This window comes from Peromyscus leucopus, chromosome 7, assembly GCF_004664715.2.
Source record: "Peromyscus leucopus breed LL Stock chromosome 7, UCI_PerLeu_2.1, whole genome shotgun sequence".
NCBI lineage: Eukaryota > Metazoa > Chordata > Mammalia > Rodentia > Cricetidae > Peromyscus > Peromyscus leucopus.
Genome location: NC_051069.1, coordinates 113,515,076 through 113,534,198, shown reverse-complemented (window position 1 = coordinate 113,534,198; position 19,123 = coordinate 113,515,076). Strand labels below are relative to the sequence as shown.

The 19,123-nt window shown below is 47.5% G+C and overlaps 1 protein-coding gene across 1 annotated transcript; it reads left to right on the top strand.

Moving 5' to 3' along the window:
* Window positions 1–7,067: 7,067 nt before the first annotated feature.
* Window positions 7,068–19,119, top strand: Ykt6 (YKT6 v-SNARE homolog). The gene is made up of 7 exons (XM_028870581.2): window positions 7,068–7,304; window positions 10,544–10,626; window positions 12,824–12,924; window positions 13,887–13,991; window positions 14,255–14,320; window positions 16,061–16,162; window positions 17,326–19,119. The coding sequence occupies exons 1-7, from the start codon at window positions 7,201–7,203 to the stop codon at window positions 17,359–17,361; spliced, it is 597 nt and encodes a 198-aa protein (XP_028726414.1). The 5' UTR covers window positions 7,068–7,200; the 3' UTR covers window positions 17,362–19,119.
* Window positions 19,120–19,123: the final 4 nt, after the last annotated feature.

Below are 19,123 nucleotides of genomic sequence, written 5' to 3'. Positions count from 1 at the left end.
GGAACTGCTAGGAGTTTCCTGCTGCTTTCCTTTCCTGTTCTAAAACCTGAACTGGATGGTGGGCCTGAGCCACACAAACCCAGCTGGGTCTACACTGCTAAAACGGAGGCCCATGTGACTGTGTGGGTTTGTAGTCCAGGAAGCCCCAGCCCAGGGTATAACTGCACCACAGATGTTCACCACCACAGCCCAGATGTTCCTAGTGAAGCTGGCCTCTGCAGTGGGAAGATCTAGGCAATGGAACTGGAAGCCAGGGTGCAGGCTGAGAATTCAATCTGTGCCAGTGGTCTGGAGCAAAAGGCAGAGTTTCTGATCCAGAACTCTGAGGTCTTGTGTGCATTTCACACTTACAGCCCTTCTCAATCAGGCCTGGCCTTTTTCAAACAGTCAGTGTGGCTAGTGACTGTTTTATTAAATGGGGTGGCTCCCAACCCCTGACCTGAGCTACTACTGTTCTGAAACTCAATGGTCGGGGGAAGTGAGCTGGAATGGTAGGTAGAACTTTCTAGATACTGTATTTTGAAATCACCTTCCACTGACAGTTTCAGTTTTTCAGTTTTCGGGAAGGCTGGAATAGAAATCTTGGCATTTTGCCGGAGTAAATATGTACGAGTGTTTGTCATTGATGGTTTGTAGAAGCAAACCTCTGGTTCAAAGGATGTATGCATCTTACATTTTTGGCAGCTAGGACCACATGACCTTTTCAAGCGGATTTACCCATCTATTAATACTTCTGCCAACAGTAGGAGTCTGACTACATTGTCAGCAATCACTGAGAAGATAAATCTCGGTGGTTTTTCTGTCTTCTCATTGCTGTTTGAACCGTGAAGTGATGGCTCTCTTCTTATGTGTCTATTGATTCTTGTGTTTCTTCTCTTTCATTGTGTGTGTGTCACTGTGTGAGTGTGTGCAGTGGGTACAGGTGCCTATGAAGGCCGGTGGTACCAGATCCCCTAGAGCTGGAGTTTCGGCCAGTTGTGAGATGTCTGATGTGGGTGCTGGGAATTGAACTCAGGGCCCATGGAAGAGCAGTGTGTGCTCTTAACCACTGAGCCGTCTCTCCAGCCCTAGCGTTTCCTCTTTTGAAAGTATTTATTAGCACGTGTATTAAGTGTACAAAATGAGGGCATGTTCATTCAAGTGCATCTTTTTTCACACACATAAAACCATCTTCTCCTCATCCAAATTGCTAGGCCTCTCAATTTTTTAAGGATTACTTGTTCAATTAACTATGTTGTTATTGACCTGTTTTCTACCTATTAGCTGTGGGAACAATTTTTATATTCCATCTAAAATTCACAGTTTGCTGTTAAATTTACAACTTGACTAATGGTGTCTTGCATCATACAGAAGTATCCACTTTCATGAATTCCAGCCTCTTCTTATCTGAAGGATTTCTGTTTGTTAAAGAAAGCCTTTTCCATTCCCAAGCTGTAAAACTAAAACTGATCTTCCACCTTCCATTCTAATATTTTATTTTATTTTTGATTTTTTGAAATTAAAGGATAATTGCATAATTTCCCCCTTCTCTCCCCTCTCTCCAACCCCTTTCATGCCCCTATCCCCACCTTTCTTCCTCTCTAATGCATGACCTTTCTTCTTTGTTATTGTTATATATATGCATAAATATATAACTACAGCCTGTTGAGTCTGGTTAATGTTATTTGCGTGTATGATTTCAGGGCTGACCGCTTGGTATTGGATAACCCATTGTTGGTTCATAAAAGGGAATCCTGTTTCTCTTGCTGTCAGCATTCCTGAGCTGCTTGTAGCTCTTTTTTATGGGGGGGGGGCTATGAGACACCTCTTCCATGACACCATGTGCCTCGGCTTCTCCTCCACGTGGGAGCTGCCAAATCCTGCAGCTGACACTGTTCTTCTGGTAGGTTTCCTGGCTTTTCCATGACCTTGGCTGAGCAAACAGGCTGTAGATTTGACCTGGAAAACCCTTCTTGTGTGTTTTGAGCTTCACAAGTCACCACTAGTGTGCCTTCCTCACTTGGGCCACCCAGGATGATGTCCATCCTGGATTCCCTGTGCCAGAGACCATGATGGTCAGGCGGTGTGTGCTAGGGATAGAACCTAGGACCTCATTCATGCTAAGCAAGTCTTCTCCCTCTGTGCACAGATTTGATAACCAACAGCCAAGGAAGACACAGCCAGATGAACCATGTAGGAGCTTTCTGAGTTAGTGAGTCCGGGATTTACAGACTGCCTTCCCTGCAGGGGCTTTCCCAAAGCTCTATTTGTCCTAGGGACTGCCTTCCCTGGCTGAGGACTAAATGTACTGGACAAATGCCAGACATTTGAAATGGGAATGCATGGCCATGTGTGGAAGTCTAGTCTTGCCAAGTACGGTCTCATCCCTGCCCCTCCTTTGTCCTGACACAGCCAGTGGCAGAAATAAAAATATGTGGCAGATCATGTCTATCTTCTCTGCTGCCTAGAGAACCCAGTGGAAACTGGGACGTTCCAGTGATGGGTTAGGGGAGTAATGTTCCCAGGGTCAGGGTCTGCTGAGGATTTGTGTTGGTTATCAAATCTGTGCACAGCAACCCCAGCCCCAAACTTTTCAAACTGCCTATTTAACAATTGGTCATTCTGTGACTGTGTCAGGAGTATCCGGCATTCTGGTGGCATTCCTCTTGTTCTGGCTTCCTACTACTCTCACAGATCCCAGGGCAGCTTTTTGTGCAGTGTGAGGCAGCTTGCTTCTCCTACCCGTGATGCTTGGTGGCTGTGGTCAGCACTACACAGGAAGTGGAAGACGAGCTTCAGAGAAATGGAGGAGCAGTCAGGAGAGCCTTCAGGGGCTACTCCTGCTCCAGAGCCTGCACAGATTTCCCTCAGCCTCGGTGGGTGGGCGTGGGTCCCACCTGAGAACGGTAGTATACAGAGGAAAGGCAAGACAAAGAGGTATGTCCTCGGAGGTAGGCACACCAACCCAACCCTGGCAACACCCACAGCAACAGTCACAAAGGAAGAGTCCCTACAAAGAAACTGTACCCCGGGCTATGGATGCCACTGATCCACAAGGCCTGGCTGGCCCAATCCTGAGCTAGTCAAGAGCATCTACTCCTGCACCAGACCAGACCTCATCACACCAACACTAACCATCCAGAGGGCTCCTGCCTCACACTGTGAGGGGTGGGGTTGCTGCGAGATTGTGTCTCTTAGAAATGATAAGGAAGCTTTACCCATGATATCTAAACAATATGGCTGCCTAAACAAGACCTGAGCAAGTATAGCATCAACAGACATGCTTACATGGAAGGGGTATCTCATAGCATCTGAGCCAGGTGGCGGTGGCAAACACCTTTAATCCTAGCACTTAGGAGGCAGAGGCAGGCAGATCTCTGTGAGTTCAAGGGCAGCCTGGTCTACAAAGTGAGATCCAGGACAGGCACCAAAAGTACACAGAGAAACCCTGTCTAGAAAAAAACAAAAAAATAAAATAAAATTAGGATCTGGAGAGACGGCTCAGTGCTTAAGAGCACTGGCTGCTCTTGCAGAGGACCTGGGTTTGGTTCCCAGCACCCACATGGTAGCGAATAATCACCTGTAATTCTAATTCCAGGGAGTTGAATGATGGGATGCCCTCTTCTGGCATCCATGGACACCATGCATACACGTGGCACATGCACATATATGCAAAAATAACATGCCAGGCAGTGGTGGTGCAGCCGGACGGTGACTCACACCTTTAATCCCAGCACTTGGGAGGCAGAGGCAGGTGGACCTCTGTGAGGTCGAGGCCAGCCTGGTCTACAAAGCAAGTTCTAGGACAGCCAGAACTATTGTACAGAGAAACCCTGTCTTGAAAAACAAAATCAAATAAAAGAATTCGAATAACACTCATACACATTAAAAAAAAATCTTAAAATTTTCATTATGTTATTTTCTATAATAATATTATTATATGTGTTAGTGTGCATGCATACATGTTGATTATGCAGGGGATTGACATGTATATACTGTGTGCATGCGAAAGTGAGAAGGCAACTTGGGGGACTTGGTTCTCTCCTTTTACCGTGTGGGTGCTGAGGATCAGTTGGCAGGCTTGCAGCAGATGTCTTTACCCACTGAGCCATCTCTCCTGCCCTGCAAAGGGGCTTTTCTTCAGCATCTCGGGACTCAGGGGGAGACTGGACCCAGAGCTAAACCACCCCACAGCTGACGATTGTCTCAGTGATTCACCTTGCAAGCTCTTCTCTCCCCGCATTCCCGGGTCTCCTGAACCACAAGGACAGTACAGGAACTTCTAGACACTCTTCATCCGGATCCCCTAAATCTTCTCTACTGTATTTGCTTTGTCTTTGGCATTGTGATGAGTAACCTTGGTTGTGAACCTGACTGTGTCTGAAATCAATTTAAAACACAAACTACTGGGCACTTGTGTGAGGGATTTTCTTGAGCAAATTAAACGAAGCATCCACCCTAAATCTGTGCAGTACCTGCTGGTAGTAATCCTGATAGAAGGTCATGGAAGAAGGAAACTTTGCTTTTTGCCTGCTGGCTACCACTCTGTTGCTGTAGCATCCCTTCACCTATATTAAAACCAAATTCTTAGGAATTCAAATGGAGGCTGAAGACCAGTCTCTCCAGGTGTATTGGCTAGTTATGCATGTCAACTTGGCACAAGCTAGAGTCCTTAGAAGGGAAGGCGCCTCAGTTGAGGAAATGCCTCCATGAGATCCAGCTGTAAGGCATTTTCTCATTTAGTGATCAAGGGGCGGGGGCATGGTGGGTGATGCTATCCCTGGGCTGGTGGTCCTGGGTTCTATAAGAAAGAAGGCTGAGGGCTGGAGAGATGACTCAGAGGTTAAGAGCACAGGCTGTTCTTCCAGAGGCCCTGAGTTCAAGTGCCAGCAACCACATGGTGGCTCACAACCATTTACAAGATCTGATGCTCTCTTCTGGCCTGCAGGCAGACAGAACATTGTATACATAATAAATAAATAAATAAATCTTAAAAAAAAAAAAAAAAAAGGCTGAGCAAGTCATTGGAAGCAAGCCAATAAGCAGCACCCCTTCATGGCTTCTGCATCAGCTCCTGCCCTATTTGAGTTCCTGTCCTGACTTTCTTCAGTGATGAACAGCAATGTGGAAGTGTAAGCCAAATAAACCCTTTCCTCCTCAACTTGCTTTTCGGTCATGGTATCTCATTGCAGCAATAGAAACCCTACCTAAGACACCAGGAATCTTCCAGACTTTCAACACTAGATTGAGTCTGCTGAGACATCCAGTCTCATGGACTGAGCAACTACCAGATTCTTGGCCTCTCCAGTGTGAGACAACCACTGCTGGACTATTTGTACAGCATCCTGAAGCCAATCTAATAAATCCTCTTTTAATAGATGTATAGTTATTCTATCAGTTCTCTTCCTTTAGAGAACCCCAATACAGGCATATATATGTATATGTTCATATGCACTCATACATATACACATGTATATAGATATATATGTAGATATAACTACATGTAGGTATCTATATGTATATATGCATATGAGCTCTTCATGAATAAGTTGTATACATGATGTTCATTTATTTCTATTCATAAAACCAGAGAACCTAAAATTGACCACATACTCAGTCACAACAAGTCTCAACAGATACAAGAAAATTGAAATAATCCCCTGTATCTTATCAGACCGCCATGAATTAAAGCTGGATTTCAACAACAACAGAGAGCCTACAAACTCTGGGAAACTGAACAACTCTCTACTGAGTTACCACGGAGTCAGAAAAAATAAAGAAATTAAAGACTAAAAAAAACAGAGAATTTCCCTTTATGACCAGAGCAGCAATGCTATTATCTAATCTATAGATCTTGCTCAGATCTTAGCCTGTCTTTAAATCTCTGCTTCCAACAGCCTGTAGGGCACCTTCAACCTATCATAAGCTCGCTTTCTCTCTCTCTCTCTCTCTCTCTCTCTCTCTCTCTCTCTCTCTCTCTCCCTCCCTCCCTCCCTCCCTCCCTCCCTCCCTCCCTCCCTTTCTCTCTCTCTCTCTCTCTCCCTCCCTCCCTCCCTTTCGTTCTTTCTTTCTTAATTGAACATAGATAACAATGCAAATAATCATCGTTGTTAAACATCTGCTATGAGTAGGGCTTGGAATATTATACTTTATCGTTTTTAGCAACATGTCTACAAAAAGGATATTTTTCAAGTTTAACAGATGGTGAGGGGAGAACCCTCACTTTTGTGGAATGGGAGTACTGGGGCTGAATTCAAGTTGGGTAACAGCTGGGGAAATGGAGTGGAAGACAAGTATCCTTCTCAATACCTTAACAAGCGTGGCTTGGGAAATTTGCATATGATCAGATGAGACTTCCTGGAGCCAAGGGTGGCTGAGCGCCAAGAGTGGAGGTGGGCTGCAAGGGAGTTTGTTGAGCGTTTTAGGATTCACGGTTGAACCCCAGCTCTGCCTCTTACTAACCATTTCCTAAATCTCTCTCTGCGATGTGGTTTGCACCCACCCACTGTCCTCCTGGTCATTTTGTATAATTTTAGGTGAAGCGATTTTCTACAGAAATGGTTCTCATCTGCCGCCTGCAGAGCCACTGTGTCCGTGCAGGTGAACGGGGCGATGACAGCATCTGGCCGCTTGGCTGGTCGAACAAGTGTGCCCGTATCAGGAGTTGCTGGGCCTGGCCACAGCCAGTGACGTTTCTGATGTCTATTATTGCAACGGAAGGGATTGAGGACATTTTCTTTTACTCCTCTGTTTTTAGGATACGCAGGGAAGAGGGTTGGTGCTGTGACTTGTAAGGTGTACCGAGAAGTAGCGCGTAGGGACAGGGATGGGCTGCCATTCTACCGGACGAGGAGGTAAAAGCGACGGCACGGCGCGGCACTGTCTAGGATCGCCAGTCAGGGCCCACGCCACAGCCCGGAAGGGGAACGCACCAAATCACTGCCACGCAGGCGGAGACGGCTCCTCCTGGCACCGATCTCCGCAGACCGGGCCGTGTCCCGCCTCTCCGAGGCACGCACGCGCACGCGCGTGCTCTGTCTTCCGGCCTCCGTAGCGCGTCCAGCGCAACCCGCGACCGGAACCGGAAGTGGACCCCCCCAAGCCAGGAGGAAGAAGCCGGCGCGGCCCCGTCAGCAGCCGGCCGCGGCTGTTCTGGAGGACGGCGGCCGCGCTCCTGGGAGCGGCTCTGGGGTCCGGCCGGCGGCCCGAAGGTGCGGCGCCATGAAGCTGTACAGCCTCAGCGTCCTTTACAAAAGCGAGCCCAAAGCGGTGCTGCTCAAAGCCGCGTACGACGTGTCTTCCTTCAGTTTCTTCCAGAGGTCCAGGTGAGGGGGCCGGGCCCGGGGGGCCGGACCGGGAGGCCTGGGGTCGGGGTCGGGTCCGGGAGGGCGGCGGGCTGTGCCGGAGGAGGAGGAGGAGGAGTCAGCATCCCTGGCAAAGGCCCTGCCACCCCTCAGTATTGCCCTGTTGTGGAAAGATTAGAAAGAAGACTTGCAAATCGTGCGGAGGACCAGGTTCCCTGCCGAATGTTGGGAGGTAGGAGATCGAGACCCAGAAATAAGTATGTTGACTACCACCTCGCACCCTGTGATTTAACCAGAGTGTTTGGTATCTTAACAGCCACCTTTGTAGTTGGTTAAAGCCGGTGGTTCTCAGCCTTCCTAACGCTGCGACCCCTTGATAGAGTTCTTCATGTTGTGATGAACCATTCCCCGCCCCCGCCCCCCGCAACATAACGTAATTTTCCTTGCTATTTCATAACTGTAGTTTTTCTACTGTTGTGAATAGTAATGTAAATATCTTTGGAAATAGAGGGTTGTCGATGAGGTTGCGACCCACATGTTGAGAACCGCTGGTCAGAGCCCATTCCGACAACCCGTGCGAGAGGTATGGAGGCATTCTTTTTATGACTGAAGGCACTGATTCCTCAAGGATTGGGCGTTGGGCTCAGCTAGAAGTCAAACTCATATTCTGTTTCTTAGTGTTTAGGCCCTGGTGATCAGGAAGGGTCCACACTTTTGATTTGGAAGGAAGCATTGAATTTGTAGGGCTTACTGGCTTTTAAAGGGGTCTGATGTGCTTTAATTGGAAGTGCCACAGACACCCAGTCCATTTGCGGGAGTGAGCAGAGTGATTCAGATATAAAAGGAGAAGGACCCAACAGGATAGGACCTGTGGTCATTTTGCCCCAAAGCCTGGGGGAAATCTGCCTTTCTGGGTTCTGTCTCTGATCTTGACCATTCCAAAGACTTGATATAAGTGGAATCATATACTGTTTGTTTGTCTTTTTGTGTCTCACTGATTTTATTTAGCAGAATGGCCCCAAGGTTCATCTATGTTGCTGCAGATACCAACATTTTCTTCCTTTTAAAGTCTATACAACATTGGGTTTTATGTAAACCCTGTTTTGCTTATGCATCTGTCTGCTGATGGACATGAGACTCTGCACATTGAGGCTATGTGAATAACGTCTGCAAGGGGCTGGAAGATAGCTCGAGCTGGGGAATTACCTCATTCAGGATCGTGCTTGCTACATGAGGGCCTGAGTCTGGTCTCACATGCTCACACTGAAAAACAAAATAGCCGGGTGTTGGGGCACATGCTTGTGCTTCCAAAGCTGGCAGGGAAGCAGAGACCAGATGATGGGGGTCAGGGCATAATGACTGGCCCTCCAGCCTAGCCTACTTGGTGAGCGCCAAGCCAGCCTCATCGAAGGCAAGATAGCCTCTGAGGAATGGTGCCATGTGTGCCCAGGCACCTGCACGTAGGTGTGCACCCATATGAATACACACAGAGACCCCACTCACAGTTTTCTGTGGTGCGTTTTCCCAGAAGTGGAATCACTGTGTCATCTCTTGGCTCCTTCTAGTTCTTCCTGCCTCTCTACTTTATGTTCCCTGACCTCTGTTCTGTGCTTGACGGTGTTTTTCTCTGATGGAACCTTTGGTGCCAACTTGGCTCTGATCTTTTAATTTTTTCCCTTTCTATTTATATGAAAGAGTCTCAGAGCTTTCACTGTACCTCTGTCTTATTCTTTGGCATCCTTACATTAGCTAGTTTCAGATGACTAGCAGTGACACAGAGAGACACATGTTCCGATCTAGTGAGACCCCTCATTTTCATCTTTCATGTCAACATGATTACTGAAGTCTTTGAATAATCTCTCACAATGAATGCGCTTCTTCCTAATCACGTGACTGTACCCCTGCTCTAAATATTGTCTTTTTAGTTTTATTGCAAAGGCTTTCTTGAGAATTTAAGAAAAAATTTAAAGAGTATTTTTTGTGATTATTTTGACCATGCCATTCCCTCATGATAATAATAGTGTATTGTGTGCCAGGCAAGGTACCAGGTGCTTTTTATATATTAACTCATTTTAACTATCACACCAGACTTGATTTTACTACTGAGGTCAGCACAGTAATTTGCCTGACACTTAGTAAGTCTTGAATCTCTGAGTTAGATCTTCAGATATTTCAGTTAAGAGTCCTGTACTGCAGGGTATGGTGGTGCACACCTTTGATCTCAGCACTCAAGAGGCAGAGGCAGGTGGACCTCTCAGCCTGGTCTATGTAAGAGTTCCAGGACAACCAGGGCTACATAGACCCTGTCTCAAAACACCAACAAACAACCCTTTTACTGAGGGCTAGCTGCCCTGTATCATGCATCTCCAGTTGAAGGTTTCTCATCTGTCCTCTGGCTGGACCATCTGGAATTCTTCCCTTCTGGCCAGGTCTGCAGCTTTCCTTTGGGCCCATAACAAACGTCTGTTACAGCTTTATGAGCTATTTCCACTTCTTTCCTTGACTAAGCTGTTCTTTCCATTCCTTCCACAGTGCTGGGGCATCAGCAGACCTGACCAAGCTCTCGCCCGGTGTGTAGGTCTGTGGCATTCCCAGCCAGGGCTGTCCTGTGGCCACAGCACTAACTGGTGTGCTTCTGCCTGACCGTTTTTGCCACTGGTGTTTTTCTAGAGCAGTGTGTATTTATCCTGCTTCTTGGAAGCTAGTACAGGAGCTGCTTTCTGCTTTCCACTAGGTCCCGAGCATGTTGGCTTTTTGAAAAATTTCAGTCACATTTTTAGTGTGTGTGTGTGTGCGCGCGCGCGCGCGCGCGCGCGCACATGTGCACACATGTGCACACATGTGCACGGGATGCTTATGGAGGTCAGAGAACAACTTGGGAAAGTCATTTCTCTCCTTCCACTATGTGAGTTACAGGGATCAAACTCAGGTTGTCAGACTTGACAGTAGGTACTTGTATCTAGAGAGCCAAATCACTGGACCCCAATTCCTGTTTTGATTGAAATGTTAAATTGACCGTAGCCTAAAGAAAATGTCTGAGCTATCTGGAAGTGGTTGGTACACAGATATGACTTGAATAGTGGTATATGTATTTATGTTCATATACAATGTGTTTATTATTGTTTCTAAAGTTAGGAGGGAATGAAATAAAACTAAGAGGCAATGACTGTCTCCTTAACTTAGAACTTCAGAGGTCTCTTTCCATTGTGTTGGGGCAGTGTGACTTGAGAGAAGGTTATACATATGTTTGTGTTCCGCAGTGTTCAGGAATTCATGACCTTTACAAGTCAGCTGATTGTGGAACGCTCGGCGAAAGGCAGCAGAGCCTCTGTCAAGGAACAAGGTGAGAGGACTCCCCGCCTTCTCAGTGCCGCCGGCCTGGCGCTCACACCGTAAGCAGCACAGGGTGCTGCCTGCACCGCGGGATTGCTCCCAGGCCTGCAATCCTCTGCTACCCCGTTTCCTCTCCTCCTCCTATTATCCAGAATTCTGAACCCAATGTTGACGTCCAGGCTCACTGCACAAAACTTGCTGTGCAGCTGTACTTGCATAGCTTGTACTCAGTGAAGATGAGACTCACTGGACGCAGCCTGTAGGCTGAGAGGTGACAGGGACCGATTCTCCTGGGCCAGCAGCCTTCCCATAGGCTGAGAGGTGATAGGAACTGATTCTCTGGGGCCTCAGCAGCCTTCCCATTCTGCTTTTCCTCTCAGAGTTGCAGATACTTCAAAAGAGGATTTCTAGCTAGCACTTGTGAGGTAATACTGTGTGCTGTGTTCCTTAAGTTTTGTGGATTTTTTTTTTTTTTTGAGCAGAATCTTTATTTCATAATTCTGATTTCGGATATCAGTTTGGGGCATTTATTTTAGACTCACACATTTCACAAACAAATTTGAAGTTACATGAATTTCATCAGGCATAAACAAAGACGACTGTGCTGGCTGATTTTGTGTCAACTTGACACAAGTTACAGAGTCATCAGAGAGGAGGGAACCTCAGCTGAGGAAAGGCCTCCATGAGATCCAGCTGTAAGGCATTTTCTCAATTAGTGATCAATGGGGGAGGGCCCAGCCCATGGTGGGAGGAGCCATCCCTGGCCTGGTGGTCTTGAGTTCTATAAAAAGGTGGGCTGAGCAAGCTGTGGGAAGCAAGCCAGTGAGGAGCTCCCCTCCATGCCCTGTGCATCAGCTCCTGGCTCCAGGTTCTCTGCCTGCTTGAGTTCTTGTTCTGACTTCCTCCGATGATGGACTATGATCTGAAAGTATAAGCCAAATAAACCCTTTCCTTCCCAACTTGCTTTATGGTCATGGTGTTTCATTGCAGCCATAGAAACCCTAGCTAATACAACAACCTCACATAGGTGGTGGCCCTAGGATAGAGTTCCTGAATTGATGATGATAGCGTCACAGACACAGATGCAGTCAGCGATACTGACCATATATTCTCCATAATGATATCTGTGCTGTGACTGTCACAGAAATGAAAAGGACTCATGGTTGTGTCTCTGCAGTCGCTCCTTTATACTGTCTGCCCTCCTGGTTTTATCACTTAAGGACTGTTCCTCACACTGGCAAGCTCCTCAGTTTCTATGGAAACTGACTCCATGTTTGGTTCTTTCTTATTTGGGAATGGATACAAAATAAGATGGTTATTCTCCATCTCACCTCCTCTCTGTTCTTGTTGATCTCTGCCCTTCTCTGATTCCTGGGACTTAAAATCCTTCCCTCTTTTGTTTTTCTTTCTGTTTAATACTGGATAATATAATCTTCTGGGTCAGATCCTTAGAACGTGGAGGTTGTTATTTGTAAGCTCTCATCCTTGGTTCTCTTATTCTGGGGATGTGGTTAGCCATTTCATCTCTGAAACCTTTCAAAGCGATGAAACTTAACAGTCTGTGGACTGTGATTATTTTGCAGAGGCTTTTTGTAAACCATTCCATTTAATCATATGACAACTGTAGTGCAGTAACACTAGAGACCTCAGCCAGGACTTGCTAATTTTTTTCTAGACAGTTCCTCTTAGCCACCCACCACAGGCTGGAGTAGGTCAAACCATGTCTTATTACAGGAGATTGAAGATTGAAGCCCTTGGAGGTAATTTTCTGCTTTTCACCTACTCTTAAGAAATTATTTTAAAAAAGTAGAAGTAGCTTGTCTTGCCTGGTGTACCCTCAATTTAGGAACAGCACAGAGCCTCAGAGGGCCATAAATTGCTAAGACTTAGCCAGGCCAGGCCTGAGCTAAAGGCAGTGATCTGGAATTGCTCTGAGGGACATTGCCTCTGGTGTGTTTTCCATCCCTGGCAGCTCATTTCGATCTCATTACACACATATCTCAGGGAACGTAGGGTGTTAGTCAGCCTAGGTATGGCCCATAGAACTGTGGTAGGAGCCTTTCAGTAAGCCTCCCTGCTCAGCGCAGTTGAGTTTCACAGTGGTTTCAGAGTGGCTGTGTTTGACTAGAACGCAGGAGCTAGCATAATGATGCATTGGCAGATTCAAAACTGTCAGTAGCCACATGTGAGATCTCTTGTCTCCTTAGAGTATCTTTGCCATGTCTACGTCCGGAGTGACAGTCTTGCAGGTGTGGTCATTGCTGACAGCGAATATCCTTCCAGAGTGGCCTTTACCTTGCTGGAGAAGGTGAGTGTGTTGTTGGACTAGACTGAGATGACAAGTATGGAGCATGGTAGACCTGGTACCTGAAGCAACAGATGACTGGTCCGGAGGGCACATTTTCAGCCATCATTCCCACCCAAACCAGGAGACACTTGAAATCCCTACCTATATATATTTCTATATTTCCTCCTTGGTGCTAACTCTGCCCTTCATGTGACCTGTATTCCTGCCACTGGCTTACATTACCTCTCCTCTAGAGTAGGGCACAGCTCCACCCTCTCCCCTTCGCTTTTGCTGAAGGTTCCTGTTCTCTTCCTGTTGCTGCTGCTGCTGCGGGCGGTCACTGTAGCTCTCTCCCTGGTATGGGTCAGTGGCTTCATGGAGTTTATTGTTGCTTTGTTTTTGAGACAGGGTCTTACTATGTAGCCCTGCCTGGCTTAGAACTCTTAATGTAGACCAAGTTAGCCTCAAACTCAGGGTTCCACCTATCTCTGTCTCCTGAGTACCGAGGTTAAAAGCATGTGCCAGCACACCACACCCATTCCCACCCACTCTGTGGTATTTAGTACCCAATAACTTCTACTTGTAAACTTGGAGGCAGAAGCTGCCTTGTCCTGTTCCTCATTGAATTAAACACTTCTGGGTACATGGAATCTGGTGGTTGCTTACATCCAAAGAACCTAGATCACTTTCTTGAAGAATTACTTTGGAAAACTAGAGGCCTAGTTTAAAACTAGTGTAAAATGAGAATACTTTCTTCATTCTCGAGGTGAAGTTTACCCTAGGCTGGGCACACTTTCCTTTTGTTTCTAGACTAAACATTTGAAAAGAGGAACTTGAACCTAGACTGTTCTCTTGCCATTAGATGGCCTTGTACCCTGGGGAGCCTAGGAGCCTCGTTTGGGATGAGTGCTGTTGGTGAAGCTGGGTCACTGAAGGTGCTGGGACCGTGGTGGGAGATGTGTTGTGTCTCCTTTGTTTTACAGGTACTAGATGAATTCTCCAAGCAGGTCGATAGGATAGACTGGCCAGTAGGATCACCTGCTACAATCCAGTACACAGCCCTGGATAGTCACCTTAGCAGATACCAGGTGAGTTTAAAGACACGTCTTCTAGACACTGCCCAGAAGCTCTGTGATCTGGGCAAGGTCAGTAACCATGATAGTTCAAGGCTGATGTACAGGTGAAAAAAGCACAGAGAAATACTTTCAGACTTAGAAATATAGCTCTCGACAGGCTTTCGATTTCTCTGTTCTAAGCCTTTTTATTGTGAGAGTTTGTTCAGCTTCCTTAGTTTGATTTTGTTTATAGGTAATGACTCTATACTTAGTCTTGCTTTTGTTTTGGTTCCTAGAACCCCCGAGAGGCTGATCCCATGAGTAAAGTACAAGCTGAACTGGATGAGACCAAAATCATTCTGGTAAGCAGGAAGGTGGAGAGGAAACATGCTGCTGACCAAACAGAGTCCATTTTTATTATGATAGTCACAGCCTGCTCCAGGAAACTTCATCACTCTCTGTGTACCCCACCTTAGTTCCCAGCACCTCTACTTAGAGGGGACCAAGCTGGGAGTCCGTGTGAGCCTAGTGTCTGCTGCCAGGTGAGCTTCTCTGGTGAGCTCTGTTCCCAGCCTTCAGCTAACATGTCAGGTTCCATGAGTTGCTCAGCTGTGTGCAGGAATAAAGGACAGTTAGGATAATTCCTCAGTCGATACCATTGCACACAAGTGTGCAGCTGCCTGGCAGTAGCTGTCTGGGAAGGAAATGAGCTGCTCTTGAGTATGAGCCAGGCAGCAGGACCACTGCTCTTGTGAGGGCTCTCTCTCTCCTCCTCTTTCCCCAAGGCAAGGATTGTAGTGCCGACAGACTAAAGCTCACCCCAGGGACCGGTGTTTCCTGTCATGGTGCTGCCAGTAGGCACATAATCTATCGTGTATATGATTTGTGTCTATAATTCTGAATTTTGAAGGAGCCATATTTTTAAATAACAAAAGGAAACATTGAAATTTAATGTTATTTAATCTAGAATATCCAAAATCTTTCCACCCTATCTTCAGAATAAAAAATTCACTAATGTGTTTCCTTTTGTAACTTTTTTCTTTATTTTTTATTTTATATGTAAGGGTGTTTTTGCCTGCATGTTATGCCTGCCATGATATTTGTGCAGTGCCCTTGGATGCCAGAAGAAGATATTGAATCACCTGGGATTGGAGTTAGAGATGGTTGTGAACTGCCACGTGGGTGCTGGGAATCGAACCCAGGTCCTCTGGAAGAGAGCCAGTGCTCTTAACCTCTGAGCCATCTCTCCAGCCTTCCTAGTGAAGTGGTTTGCATACTGAGCCTGAGTCTTGAAAGCTGCTGTGTTTGCACATGAAGAACATGCTAGGACCTGTCTCACCTCAAGTGCTTGGTAGCTGCCTGGCTCCTGGCAGGTGACTTAGCTTTGTCACTGTGTTAGTTTCCTGTGGCTGCTAAGGAGGAGCCATACATACACTGTATGACTGCACACAGCAGAAGGGCAGCCTCAGGAGGCTGCAAGTCTGATAGTGAAGTTTGCGCAGGCTGCTTCCCTCTGGGGCCGTGTGAACAGGGTCTCTCTAGGCCTTCCTCTGGTTTCAGACGGCTGCTGGCCGTACTTGCTGTGCCTTAGTCCTCCTGTGGTCACAGTCTTCTCTGGGGGCTCCGTTTCTGTCGTGATGAAGAGGTGGCTATGGCCACTCTAATCCATCGCCACCACACCTTAACTGATGACACCTGCAAAGACCTTATTTCCAAAGGTCACAGTCAGAGGTTCTGGGTGGATGTGAATTTTGGATAGCCACTGTCCATCCTAGTACAGTTGTGTGGTATTCACATATGTCTTTCTCTTCACATGGAAACCTCTGCACGTGTGTGCTTACAGCTCGCGAGTACAAATACAAGCTTTCCTAGAGCAGTGCTTGCCTGAATCTGTGCTGGGAAAAATACTGGGACAGCCCCAGGCCCTGCCTGTGCTATTGACTCGACTGGAGTATCTTCTGGGACTGTGTCCCAGTGCTTACTGGTGTCTGTTGGGAGGGGCCCCAAGGAGGGGGTTCTAGCCACTCAGCTTCCGTAAGGGCCTGTTGTCAGCAGCCACTTAACTGAGCAGAGCCAAGAGTCCTCTTCTCTCTTCTGTCCAGCATAACACCATGGAGTCTTTGTTAGAGCGAGGCGAGAAGCTTGATGACTTGGTCTCCAAATCAGAAGTACTGGGAACACAGTCGAAAGCCTTCTATAAAACTGTGAGTAACGCTGCCTGGCCCTCCGGGGTAGCCCCTCCCACACAGCGATTGCAGCGTGTTTCTCTGGCCCTCTACTTAACCAAGATAGGATTTGGGTACCACTCCTTGGGATGTGGGAGCCTAAAGCAAGTGCTTCAGCCCAGTGATTGGCAGCTTACACTTAGGCACTCTTCTACTTGACTAAGGCTCTGCCTGGCTGGGTTCAGAGGCAGCAGCACCCCCTTCCCATTCTGACTCCCCTGTTGGCAGAGCAGTTAGGCATTAGTCCTTAAGAAGCCAGCAGCTCACCGTTCTAAATGCATTAGTTCTCTGACAAATTTCTCTCTCATTGCAGGGCTCCTCCTGCTGACTGAGTTTCTCTCCAGGCATTACTTAAATTTCCAATTGTGAACATTGTGTTGTTCTGTTTCGTTTAATGTGTGTGGGTGTTTTGCCTGCATGCATATATGTGTACCACATAAATGCCTGAAGCCCATAGAGGCCAGAAGAGGACATAGAATTCCTTGAAACTGGCGTTAGAGATAGTTGTGAGCTGCCATGTGGGTGATGGGAATTGAACCCTTATCTCCTGGAAGAGCAGCCAGTGATCTTAACTGCTGAGCCATCTCCTCAGCCCCCACATTGTATTCTTGGCCCATTGTGGGATAGTAGTGGAGACGAATCTGCCCATGCATATTTACATTGAGTTGCATATTGGAGGAAGATGACCAGTAGGGCTAGGAGGGTGGTCTTTGATCAGAAAGCAAGAACAGGTACAATAGCAGCCTTACAAACGTGAGCCAGAGCCATGTTTCTTCTCTGAAAGACCATTCTCCAGAAAGAAACACCGTCAGGGCCGTCTGATAGCATGAGATAGACCCTCAGGCCACCCAGTTCCCATTGCTGCTTCTGTTGCTTACACCTGGCCTGGCAGCAGGAACTTTCTCGATTCATTGAGAGCATTAGCGGGGTGTGAAGAAATGTAAGGAGCCCGGATAGCAATGGAGGCAGTGTCGCTGTGGGCAGCTTGCTTTGAAGCCTCGAGGGCCAAGTTGGCTTTGCTTTCTCTGTCTGATTGCCTCAGTGGAACTCCATCCCCGCGCCCGCCAGCCCTTCTCAGCACCCTGTAGACCACCAGCCCTCCTTAGCGCCCTTCATCCTCTTTTTTCCTTCTTTCTTTCAAGGCCCGGAAACAAAACTCATGCTGTGCAATCATGTGATGTAGCCCACAGAGGCAGGCGCTGGATCGTCATGTCACATCAGAACTACAGCCCCTGAAGATGAAGCGATACCCTAGAAGAAGACCGGGAGCCAGGCTGACTGGCTGTTTTTATTTTGAAGTTCTCAAGAGGAGTGAAGGGGATGACTTAAGGGTGGGAACATTGACGTTCATGTGTGTGCTTGTGACTTTGGGAAAGAATCTGAGGTCCTCAAAGATGTAATGTTGAGAAAATGAAACCATAAACTCCTAAGTGGCTCTTATAGGTGCTGAAGGGCTTATTCTCAGCTAACCCTGGAAGGCTCTATGGGAAGGAATCTTCTTCCTGATCCTTGGTATGACTTAGGATTTCATTTGTGCATTAATAATATTAACTCTCCAGTGAGTGGGGTGGGGGGAGGGAGTCTCGGGTGATAGGGCTGGGTAGGCAGAGTTGGAACACTCCGGAATTCTACTCTCTTGCACTGTGGGGGTTGGGGGAAGCTCACCATGACCAGCATCAGGACTGTGAAAGGCAGTGGTCACTGGGTCTCCCCTGTTTGGTTTGCCTGTCTGCTAGAATTGGCATCTGCCAGGGACAGGGCCCATCCTAAGTACCTTTATCCGGTAACACAAAGATGGCTTGTGAGAGGTCCTTAGAATGGGCTGAGAAGGGCAAGATGTGCAAGTTGTGGTTTTATCAGCCAGCAGACTGTTCAGACTGGGGCTGTTCTGGTGTTGGGAGGGTCAGCTGATAGTGTCCATCTTCAGGGAAGAAGCACACAGGTGCCCTCAGCTGTCCAGTGTGGAGGCGCACTCACCTTGACTTGCAGTCGGACTTAGGACCTCAAGATCAAAGTAGTGTGGGCTGTCATCTCTCGGAGCTGGTTTATTGGTCTCTGTGTCTACAAGACTGTCTTGGCAACTGCTTGGGGCCCGCATGTTTGAGCAAGTCTCTCCTGTGGGTCCCAGGGCAGGTGCCAGCAGCCCGAAGATTCCCAGCACTCACCGTGGTCTGTCCAGCTCTGACCTACAAGCCCCTTTCCAGTCAGAGACAGCTGCAGGGTAGAGGAGGTTGAGGGGTTGGTCTGAGCTAGCACCCACTGCCAGCACAGTCTGTGGTGACCCCAGGATGTGCTGGGTCTCACATCGCCTCTTCATGTTCTGCTGTGCACAGAGTATATCGTGAGATCCTGTCTCCCCAGAAACAACCGCTGGGACGCTAGCCTCTTTGAGTTTTGAACCAGAGTTGTCTTACTCCGATGATCCCCGAGCCTGTTGAGCTACCCTCAGAGTGCCCATGAGGGGTGGGGTGTCTGCTATGGCTTCCAAAATCCTTCCTTCCTGGTATCTGCCTATTTCTCTGGGTTCTGCTAGTCAAAGGCTCAGGCTCTGCCCTGGAGCGGCCTGCCCATGTCATTTCTGCTGCCATAGACCTCGCCAGCCCAGGGCCCCCAGACGGCATGGGTCCAGTCGTGCTGGCACTCAGGGTGGAGTCAATGGCCTGGAGTGCTGCCTGGTTTTCTTCTTACTCTGGAGGGTGCTGAGGAAGAATGGGGGTGGGTGGAGGTAGACATTTGCAGGAAAGAGGTAACCTTTGCCCACATATGGCTGTCCTACAAGGTATCACTCGCCCTGCAATGGATTGAGTTGCCATGTGTTTCCCATCCCCCATTATTCTAATGTTAAATCACTTGGCAAAAGTGTATTTTAATAATGCCTAATTTCTCTGTTCTGTTTGAAAGTTTCTGTCTCAATAAAATTGTCTTTTGAAATTCCAGTAC